Source organism: Dendrobium catenatum, unplaced genomic scaffold (genome assembly GCF_001605985.2).
Source record: "Dendrobium catenatum unplaced genomic scaffold, ASM160598v2 fragScaff_scaffold_542, whole genome shotgun sequence".
NCBI lineage: Eukaryota > Viridiplantae > Streptophyta > Magnoliopsida > Asparagales > Orchidaceae > Dendrobium > Dendrobium catenatum.
Window position 1 is genome coordinate 4,929,168 of NW_021319004.1, and position 12,004 is coordinate 4,941,171.

General features: G+C 35.8%; 1 protein-coding gene across 1 annotated transcript in view; it reads left to right on the forward strand.

Annotated features, from left to right (window-relative positions):
* The first annotated feature begins 272 nt into the window (after positions 1–272).
* LOC110100069 overlaps positions 273–12,004 on the forward strand; it is an 18,267-nt gene continuing 6,535 nt past the window's right edge. Inside the window, exons 1-2 of the mRNA XM_020827459.2 lie at positions 273–1,176; positions 6,077–6,131. Of these exons, the coding sequence (XP_020683118.1) occupies positions 1,021–1,176; positions 6,077–6,131 (211 nt within the window). The 5' untranslated portion in view covers positions 273–1,020. The remainder of the gene's footprint in view (positions 1,177–6,076; positions 6,132–12,004) is intronic.

Consider the following 12,004-nt stretch of genomic DNA (forward strand, 5'->3'; position numbering starts at 1 on the left):
AACGCACACAACAAGTAGATCAAGAATATATGCAAATCTGTAATATCTTATATGGCTTTGCCTTCTACCTTCCGAATAGCACGTGAGGGTCTCCCATAAAGAAACAAAAAAAAAGGGGAGGGGGGGGGGGGGTCGGTAATAAGATGATCTATGGTGACGAAGATCTGACAAACTCTGATTTTAGAGGTTTTTGGTGTGCTGGGGAATTGTGAACAACTAGAACTTCCCCAAACTTCCAATATAACATGATCTTAAACCAAGAAATCTAATTTTCATATCAAAGAAAATTTTACTCATTTGCGTAATTAATGTTTGATTAGGAACAAATAAGGGTTGAGAAATTAAATGTTAACTCCCTTGTCATTCTTTACTATTTGTTCATTCAGTTTTGGTTAAAAAAACTCTGTGATTGTCTCTCCATATCAAAGCAAAGATGTTATTTACTGACCATAGCCAAGTTAAAAATCAAATGCATCAAAATAGATGGTAGAGTTTAAATATGAAACAGCCAATAAAAGAGATAGCAGAGTACGTTTTCCTTCTAGCTTCAGTAGGAAGAGACCACATTTAGCCTTGATGGACCACTATACAAACACCCCCTGAACATGAAACATTGTTCTTTAATGTGCTCTTTGTTTAAAGAATTACCCTTTAAACTTGATTGTACATTGCTGCTTTCATAAAGTAATAAATAATTTCTTTAATGACATCAAAGCCTGTCCACACAGTGAAGAGACCATCTGGTTTTTGGACTGCTCTATGGAGAAAGCTAGAACTGCTCTTTACTTTGGAAGGCTGCACTCATTCTCTTAATGTACATCTTTCCCTTTTCCTTTTTCTTTTACCTTTATCTTTCTTAGCATTCTCCTGATTGTATTTGTTTTCTAATCCTATTTTAGAGCCGAGTGTCCCATCTTTGTCAATAGACAGTGGAATGCAGTAAACTGAGAGAGGGCAGTGCAACTGTTGAAGGAGAGAACAGGCAGTAGGGAACTTTCTTATTCTACTCCTCTTAAGCCTATGGCAGCAACACCAATGGTTAAGGTGATATATGGGAAACCTATGCTTCCAGACCTGGCAAGAGTGCTGGCATGCCTAAATGAAAAGGAAATTAAGTTTGAACTTGAGGACATGAACAAAGGCATGAGAATGTCCCAAGATATCCTCAATCTACAGGTATGTAACTATGGATCCTTCCTCATGTTTAGTGCTTTTCATTTCATAACACTTAACTAAGCGTTGGTATTGTTAAAAAGTATAAGAATTAGCTGAGGTTACTCGTGCTTGCCCAAAAAAGGAAACAAGTTGATGAACTTAGACTATATCAAAGGTGCCTAATTCACTTCAGTAATAATTTCTAAACTTCAGTCTGTTTGGAAGATTAAAAGGTGATTTTTAGTTGCAATGCATGGTTCCGTGGCCCTATTTTCTCTATTATCTGACAGCATAATGACAACTATAAATGGAAAAGACAAATTGTAAAGGAACTAACAAATTGATCGCCATGTTTAACTATAGTATCTCACTCACAATCCACAACAAGTTTATTGCATAAGTAGCAAAGGTATCATGTATGCCTATCAAATAAATAATCATATTTTTCACTGTGGCGTAGCAAATATTCAGCTTATAATGTGAAACAAAGGAAAATATCTTGTAAGGATATTTTGACCAAAATTTTTATTATTGCGGGTTTCCAAACCTATGAAAATATGTTAATATGTCACACCCCGATCATCATTCTTAGAATGAATATGCAAAAACCAAGAAAGATGGGGAGTGAGTTGATAAATTTTGAAATAATTCCAAAAGTAAAACTGTAAAAGTATGGTTGCAATAAGATTTGTCCAACAATAAAATAATCTGAGCTTCTAAATCCAATAATACTTACTAAATTTATCCACTAAAATACAATTGGAATTTAATTTCTATAATAACTCATAAAATGAATAATTTCACAATTAAATTAACTAAGTAACTTCTAATCTTAATTATCTCTTAGTGATATATTTTAAGCATTGGTCTTAAGACTTTCCTCTAGATGTTGCACAACTAATACCCTGAAAACTATAAAATAATGTGTGAATTTACAATAAATAAACTTAATATGTGAAACCCGCTGAGTCAAATTGTAAATGGTAAAGCATATGGCATAAATATGATCAATAAAAGAGGCAAAAGTCAAAATGAATATTATATTATAAAAGTTATAGATAGTGCAAAAAATATAGATTTTTAAATATAAAAATCATTTATTAGAGCTTATTATATATTAGAGTTCATAAAAATTATATAAAACTAATAATCATTACGTTTGAGTAAGAAAAACATCCAATTACAAGCATATTATACTTATTCATAAAAGCATATTATACTTATTCGTAAATGAGATCCTTCATTTGTTATTTTCTTTCTATATGCGTGTGTGTGTATATATATATATATCAATAATTGGTTTTATTACAATACCCTAAAATTGCAATGGGTATGCATCAATTCCACTAAAATCTAGTGATTTCTCTATGTACTCGCCAATCCAGTCTACTCATATGAAAAGAGTTTTATCGACTATATATGCATCGAGCATACATGCATATATTACATAGATTTTTTATTACAATAATGATTTTTAATGAAGATATATCATGATTAAACTAGATTGTACAGTGAAATAATTATTCCTTATATGCGCAATTTCCATTTCAAGAATCAAAATAATATTCATGAACTTCATAGAAATATGTGTAATAAAGAACATGAGACTAACTATCACATGATATCAAAATGACAACATGAATTACTATGAATAAGTAAAGCATATTCTATAATATATTATCAATAATTAAAGTATACAAATAAATGTCATAGAATAAAGCCCTTAACGGGGAACGAAACTGTTGGGCGTAAACAAATTTGAAACAAACAAGAAAAAAAAATAGTGAAGAAAGAACACCATAATCTCTGTGGAAAATCCTAAAATGGGAAAAATTATGAATTAACACCACACAAAAAATTCCTCCATCAAATTGAGAGAAAATGTATAGATCTTTCTCTCATCTTACACTCTTTCTCACCCTTCATTCATTTTCATACGCCTGAGCATAACCACTATAAAGTTACAACTCACACAATGTGAAAAGAAAAAAAAGACCTAGCCGGCTCTTAAGTCCTCAACGGTGGGTTCATTGTCTCACAGAGGGTCCACAATGCCTCGACACTAAATTTTTTATCTTAGAGGGGTTCATAGTGTCGTATTACTATGTCCACAATGCCTCGATGATGACTTATTCTATATTTGTACAATGAGCCCACAACACCTCAACACTATAAAAATATCGCCTTTGCATTGCAAAAAAAAAAAAAAAAATTTGGTGCTTTGCCCTTGAAAACCCAAGCAGGGGGGGCACAACGCCCCTTGAAACCCCCCAGTTATATCCTCTTTAAGCTTGACCGATGGAATTGATATGCAACTCAACAATACAACCCAATTGATAGATACAATCAGATTCCACAAAAAACTAATATGTACATCAATCTCTTAATGAATAAAGATTAAATCTCCAGATAAATGACACAAACCGGAAAAATATTTTGATCGTAAAGTTGATTTTCTCACTTCAGCACAATGCGCTCCACAAACCCTATATTATAAAGAATCCAAATCAATATATAGTTAAAGTAGTGCACATAAAAAATATTAATGACCAAATCAAAGACAGGAGCTTATATAGGGGTTATTATATTAAGTTTATTTTAGAAAAAAAATTCCTCATAATTAAAATCAACCGCATATAAAGAGTAAATAAATCTCACGCACACTCCTAGGATCTAAAGCATATTTTCATTACAACACTAGCATAAATATTCAAACATAAGGTCAAGCATATTACATGGACCATTCAAGAATAAGAATCAATTGCATAGAATTATCAAGAAGAGAAATTAAAGTGAGGTGAAAAATCTATTGCAAATTGATTTCATATTTGGAACAATGCATCAAGAGAATATTGCAAGCACAAAATGTGAATCATCACACCTAACAAACATGAAGTGAGGATTATTCAAAATAGATTCTCGCTTCACACAACTGCTCATTCATATATAATTACTTAGAGACGTCAAGTTATACATGACATTGATATACTCAAAAAAAAAGAAATTCATATCAGAATTACAAAAGAATAATCTTGACCAACAAAAAGTTATAATAAATATCAATATCACATATTAAAAGTACAGTGTCACTTACTAAATAAATCTTAAACTTAATCTCAATCAATTAAGTCATCTTTCCCATCAATTCCTACACAAACAAAGCATTATAATACAACAACAGCATTAAGCCTTTATCCAACTATGTGAGGTCGGTTACAAGAATCATTTTTATCCATTGTGCCCTGTAAAGAGTCAAATTCTCATTTAAATATAATAAAAATAGGTTATTTGTAATATTTTCAAACTAAGACTTTTAGGGTCTACCTATACCTTTTTTAACATAGACCAAATCTAATATATATACTCTCTTAATTGGGTCATTGGAAGGTCGATGTTTTATGTGACTATATCATCTAAGGAGACTCTCTCTTATCTTATCTTCCATTGATGCTACTCCATCCTTTTCATAAATATGCTTGTTTTACATTCCGTCTCTAAGAGTAAAGCCACTAATCCACTTGAGCAACCTCGTCTCTACAACACTGAACTTAATTTATGCTTCTCTTTTAAAGGAAACAAAGCATTATAATACAAATAAATAAATCAAAAATTAAGGCCACCGCTTATTCATCATAGCTACATGTAGTAAAGGGAGCTATCGAGCAAACTTCACTTTAATGAATTGACACCAGAGTCATCACAAATTAGCAATTATCGCATGACAATTACTCACACAAATTCAAAGAGCTAAAATACGATTAGCTAAACACTTGCTTATCTCACATAAAATTATATATATAATCATGATTTAAAAAAACCTATCACCCTGATAACTTACTCCCAAGTGTTCAATTACACTATAGGATAAAGAGAAATGATAGTTTTTAGCACAAAACTATCATATGGCAATCATGGGTATAAACTACGACCTAAAAATAGTTACAAATATCACACAATGTAAAATGATCATAATGACAGTCTACAAATATATTATATGCTAACTACACAATAACATTAGAAGTACTAAGCTAGCTTACACATGTACCAAATTTAACTAAGAAAAGAGAAGCTAGCAATTATCTAATTAGATAAGTTTGTGAGTATCAAATAATATAGTAATTATATGATCTTAGAACGCAATACTATCAAAAGCATTAATAAATGCCCACAATCATTTTAATTCAGGCTTCAATCAAATAATTAGATAAGAAGCACAAATTATTACTCTTGATTTCGATAAACTCATTTGTAGCAATGCAAAATACCTATATCTTACTAAATAATTAAAAATAACCTTTTTTATTCTGATTCAACAAATCCATCTATACATGCATGTATCTCGAGTTTAACAACATGGGTCATAATTTAGGAGCACTTTTGGATGAATTTTATTTTTATTTTATTTTATTTATATTTTGAGATGAAATAAATATACATTTGGTGTCATAAAATATTTCTTTTATTTAAAAATCAAATAAGTTAGTTTAAGCATAAGTGGAAGTGACCATTGACAAGATAACCACAACAGTAACCAACAAGATGATGGCATAACATGGTTGCTGGTGGCGATGACTGCCAATAGTAGTAATGACCATAATAAAACTTGTTTTTAAAAGTTGAGTCCTCAAATTTATTTAATTGTTTAAAATATAAAATGATTTAGCTTTACAAATGAAAGGTAAAAAAAAATATATTAAAAAAACCATAATATATATTTTTTTTAAATAAAATCATGAAACAAAACAAAAAAATGATAAAAAACAGATACTTAACAGGCATAAAACTTTATTTCTAATTTATTATTGTTTAATAATAAAATTTAAAAAAAAAACTTTATTTCTGATTAATTTAGATTTCTATACTTAACGTAAATCACAATGCTCTCTAATGTTCTGAGATTTTTGCCTCCATTTGCATGCAGCTATCATCCCACGGGAGTACCCCAGTGCTTATTGATGGCCCCGACGAGCTCTTTGGTAATGTGCCTTTGTTTTACTCTTCATTAATCTTGCCTGTCAACTCTATCATGAATGGTTTGGTAAACTACAACTCTAGCAAAGTAAATGAACTGCTTGACTGATTACAAAAAATTGTGTAATAATTTAGCAATTACACAAAAAAATTGTGCAACGAAGAGTAGAAGGATAGGAAAGGTTTCAAGTCTGCTTTCAAGGGCAAAAAATGTGAAACCATTATAGGAAAATTAGAAGACTAGTCTTTTATTACAATCATGAATCTGCAACCTTAGCTTTGTGAAATAGGATTCTTTCTAGCCTGGCAACTGTAAAAGCCGCTTAACAGCTACAAAAGTAAGTCATCAATGCAAATTAATGCCCTAAAAACATCAATATCACATGCATGTACTTTCATGTAACTTTAAAGACTGCCTATTGAAAATCATGAGTATCTGATACGCCTTGGAAGTAAAAACAACGAAAGAAAGAAGAGAAAACTACATAAATATTCCAAACAAATGGTTGATATTGAATTATAACTTCAATGCAAAAAAAATATACAAGTGATCTACGTTTAGAGAGGTAGAGTGGCTCTCCCAAACAACCTAGACGTCGCTAGGAAGGCCTCATAAAAAGAACTATAATAAAACTCCAATCAAAACCTAACCTAAATACAAAATAACTAGCTCTAAATAAACTCTTCCTATTTCCCCCTCAAAATAGTCTTATTGGCTTAATTAATTCCTTCCCTTATTTTGAATTCAAATTGGAATTAAACAGCGATTAATTCCTTTCTTATTCCTTCCTTTTCCTTCTTCGTACATATGGAATCATAGCTTTGCTGGGCCTCACAAGGGGGGACCAAAATATCCCTGGTTCTTCAAGGTTCCACCCTATCCTCCCCTTCCCGCTGGACTAGTTGGTTGGGTTGGCCTAGCTCGCCCCTTCTGCTGCCACTCCTGCAGCTGTATCAATATTTCCCTCAAAATGCTCCTTGTCTTTAAGGTGGAAGGATGTGAACTATTTCCTGATCGTCTCGTAGAGCTCCCAGTAGCTTCATAATCAAGTAGATCCTTCCATCGAACTAGGACCTCCTTTGCTCTTGTCATCCCTTATCGTGCTCCCATGATCTCTATGGGTTCCAAAATCACTTCGATGTCCTCAGTTAAAGTCACCGATAATGAGGAAGATGGTGTGTGATCTCTGATAGTATGCCTCAGTTGTGATACATGGAATACTGGGTGGATTGATGATGATGCTGGTAATCTTAGATGATAGGCTACTGCCCTAACGTGCTCTGGCACCTTATAAGACCAAAGTATCATGCTGATAACTTCTCATTTTTCCTCTTGGTCAGTGTCCTCTATCGTTATTGTCTCAGTTTCAAATAAATTTTGGCCTTGAGCTCGAACAGTACGTCCAGTCTCTACTCATCTACTTTTCTCTTCATAAGTTGTTGAGCTCTCAACAGATGCCCTTTGAGTTTTGCTAGTATCTTATCTTAATACCAAATGAGGTGGATCCCTCACATATAAAATTTTGAAAGTGGTTTTTCGTGCAGCTAGGTGGATAGATGTGTTATACCAATACTCTTCCCATGATAACCATTTGGCCTATACTTTGGGTGTGTCATATACAAAACAGTGCAAGTATGTCTCCACACTCCTATCGATCACTTCAATTTGGCCATCCGTCTGTGGGTGATACGATGTGCTCCTTTTCAGGTCCGTCCCTTGCATCTTGAATAACTCTTTTTAAAAGTAGCTGAGGAACACCTTGTTTCTATCTGATATTATAGATTATGGAATGCCATGTAAGCACATTACCTCACAAATAAAGATTATGGCGACTGAGATACTGGTGTAGGGATGCTTCAGCAAAAAGAAATGAACATACTTGCTTAGATGATCTACCACTACCAGTATCATTGAATATCCCTCCGAGCATGGCAAACCCTCAATGAAGTTCATTGTCACTTTCTCCCATAACCTTTCAGTTAAAGTTGGTTGCAGTAACTCCCCAGGTGCCATTGTCAAGTATTTATAATGTTGGCTCACAATACACTTTTCTACCATATCTTCTACATCCCAATGCATCCTTGCTCAATATAACTTAGCTGATAGTCGACTATATGTCTTCTATACTCCTGAATGTCCCCCTATCGTAGTGCCATCAAACTCTTGCAGTAGCTTAAGAATATATTCTGAGGCCTAGGGTAACACAAATCTACCCTGGTAGTGTAATCATCCCCCCTTCAAAGTGTAGCCTAGGTGACTATCCGAGTCCATTATTAACTCTTCCATGATCTTTCTCAAACCTTCATTCTGCTCACTCTCTTGTCTCAATGCTTCCCACTCTAAGATCATAGGTATTTACAAGGTTGCCAACTGGGGCTTCTCAACCTTCCTAGGCAAGGCGTCTATTGCTTTATTTTCTAAGCTTGGTCAATACTAGATCTCAAAATCATACCCATGCAAATTTGATGGTCATCTTTGATACTCCTCAGTGACTATCCGCTATTCCAACAAATATTTTAGACTCCTCTGATTTGTCCTAACTATAAAATGCCTCCCAAACAAACAGGGTCATCACTTCTAAATAGCCAAGACAATCTCCATCAACTCCCGCTCGTACACATACTTGAGCCTAGCCCTGGCTGTGAGTACCTAGCTAAAATATACAATAGGTCTCTAGTCGTGCATGAGTATTGCTCCCAACCCATAACTAGATGTGTCTGTCTAAACTACAAACGATTTCCTAAAATCTAGGAGCATTAATACTAGTACATTGATCATGGATTTCTCAACTTCTGGAAAGCTTGTGTCGCTTCCTCACCCCCCCCCCCCACTTGAAGTTATCCTTCTTCAACTGCTCTATTAAAGATCTCACAATGGCATCGTCTCCTTTAACAAAATTTTGATAATAACCCATAAGCCCTAACAATCCACATAACTCTTTCAAGTTCTTGGGAAGAGGACAGTTCACCATGGCCTGAACTTTGGACTAGTCCACTAATACACCTTCCTTGGACACCACATGTCCTAAATACTCCACCCGTGATTACCTCAATGAGCACTCATTCCAATTGGAAAGAAACTAATGCTGTATCAAGGTATCCATTATTGTCTTTAAGTGTTCCCAGTGTTATGTTTCTGCCTACTGTATATCAAGATGTCATCAAAATAATACCAAGATAAATCTTCTAACGTGCTACTGGAACACTCTATTCATGAGGGATTGAAACGTGACAGGGGAATTGGTGAGGTCAGAGGGCATAACCAAGAACTCATAGTGCCCCTTATGTAATCTAAAGGTCGTCTTGTGCACATCAGCTATCTCCATCCTGATTTGATGGTATCTCAACTTCAAATCAATCTTGGAGATGATCACTTCCCCAAATAACTCATCCAAGAGTTCATCAATCACTGGGATGAAAAATTTATCAAGTATTGTTTCATTGTTTAGAGTCCTATAATCCACACAAAATCTCTAACTATAGTATTTCTTTTTCACCAACAGAACTAGACTAGAGAAATAGCTCACACTAGGCCTAATGATTCCTAGTTCCATCATATCCTTGATCAGCCTCTCTATCTCATCTTTCTGAATCTGGAGGCAATGGTATGACCTGACACTTATAGGAGAGGTCCCCTTTTTTTAGGTTGATGGCATACTCATGCTCTTGTGGTGGTAGTAACCCGATAGGTTGCCATAACATGTTCTAATACTAGTGCAGAATCTGCTAGACCCCTACTGGGATGTCCCTTGCCTCTTGTTTTTGGACCCCATCTATGTTATGTAACTCCACCAAGTTCCTCAAGCTTGCACCCTGGATTGTCCTAAGCATGGTTTTAAGCGATACCATGGTTTTGCATAAGCTAGCGTCCATGGTTTTGCATAAGCTAGCGTCCCCTCAAAGCATTTCCTTCTTCCCCTCTACCTGCATCTCCATGGTCAAAGACTTCAAGTTCACCTTCATTAACCCCCCCCCCCCCCCCCCCTTCTTCCCCTCTACCTGCATCTCCATGGTCAAAGACTTCAAGTTCACCTTCATTAACCCCAAAATGATTTGTAGTCACATCATCACAAAAATCACAACCATGCTTCCCAAGTCTAGGGGAAGGAATTCTTCCACCACTTGAATGTCCTATAAGTTCATCACCACCCATTTACATATTCTCTGACTCCTCTCTATCTTACATGTTCTCATCATCACCCTACATCCTTCTGTCTTCATTAACTTCAACCTCAATCAATCCATAAACTAATTTAAGATGAAGTTATGTGTTGCCCTACTGTCCACCAAAATCACTACTGGTTGTTCCCCGATTTGCCCTCTCACATTCATGGTGTGATTTGGAGTAACTCCCACCACGAAGTTTGGGGACACCTTTGCCAAGTCTAGATGTAATTGTTATGTTTCCCCTATAATCTCCTCTAGCTCATCCCCACTCTCCTCTTCCCCTTCACAAACCATCAAGACTTGAAGGGATCGATTCTTTCACCTATGTCCCGATACAAACACTCATCACACCTGAAGCATAATCTTTTTACCCTCCTATCCTACACCTCTGCATCTATAAGGAGCTTGAAATTGCCTCCTATATGAATTCCATTGCTCTTATCATTTAGCTCCTCCCTCTGAAATAACAACGTCTGGGTCCTCAGTGCCAGGGTTATTGAGGCATTCCTATAAGCTCCTTCTATGGTGTTGCTCCTTATGACCTCCCTCTGATATTTCTCTTCTACCTTTTATGCTAGCTCCGTTGTCTCTCAAAGCCCTCTAGTCCTTAACATCCAGAGCTCTGCTCGTATGTCTTCCTCAAGGCCCATCATGAAATTCCTTCCAACTCATCCTCAAAAATTCCCCTCAGCCTACCTGACAATAGCTCAAACTTCTCCCGATATTTCATGACTATTCCCTCCTGAGTTTAGGAAAAAAGCTGCTCTTGGGGGTCTCCTCCTCGAATGGCTCAGAAATGTTCCAACAAATAATTCTTAAATTCTCCTTATGAATAAATCGCATATCTAACATCCCTCCACTGAAAACAAGCTAGGGGTTTTTCCTGCAAACATAGCCCTATTGCCATGAGTTTTTTCCCCTCTGTCAGCCCATTGATAGAAAAGTAACGCTCCATCTGATACACCCAACCCTGAGTATCTTTCCCTTCAAAAATTGGCATCTTCAACTTCCTTGATATGGAATCATAGCTTTTTGTGGGCTCCGAAAATTCGGCCCCGGCCTCCGCTCGCTTTTCTTATTCGGCGAGGGAGTTTTAACGAACTAAGTTCCGAGATAAATTTTGGAAGGCAGATGGGTTTGTAGATAAGACACTACCCAGAGATTTCGCCCTCATTTTGTGAGGACTTTATGATCTGAGTTCTGGTTTCCTATAGGCGCAAGCCCCTATAGTTAATTACCCCTCCCGATCACGAGAGAGAACTTTCGATTAAGGCTAGTCATCGATCAGATACGTAGAAATACGTGTTATCTGACATATAGTAGCAGCATGGGTTTGGGATATTGGTAGAAATTGAATTTGGAAATTGGGTTTGGATTTGAGAATTTGATATTTAAAGTAGAAATTTCACCACCCTTCACTTAAAGCGGATGGTGGGGGAATGGATGATGGACCCGATCAAGATCCCATGGTTCCGTCATCCCGGGCCATCATGGTCCCTGGTCTACTTAGTCAGAGGAGGTAGTCGACCCAACCTGACAGAAGGACCCTTGTCGGCAGCCATGGGTTGCTTCGTCCAAGGAAACCTTGTAGACCGGGGTTGGTGTTTGTCTAAGGGGACAAATTTAAATCCACCTTAGCTAACAGAGGGCTTTGTGCCCTATCAATCATATCCTATTGATTCATATCTCAAGGATTTAACGCCACTAAGGA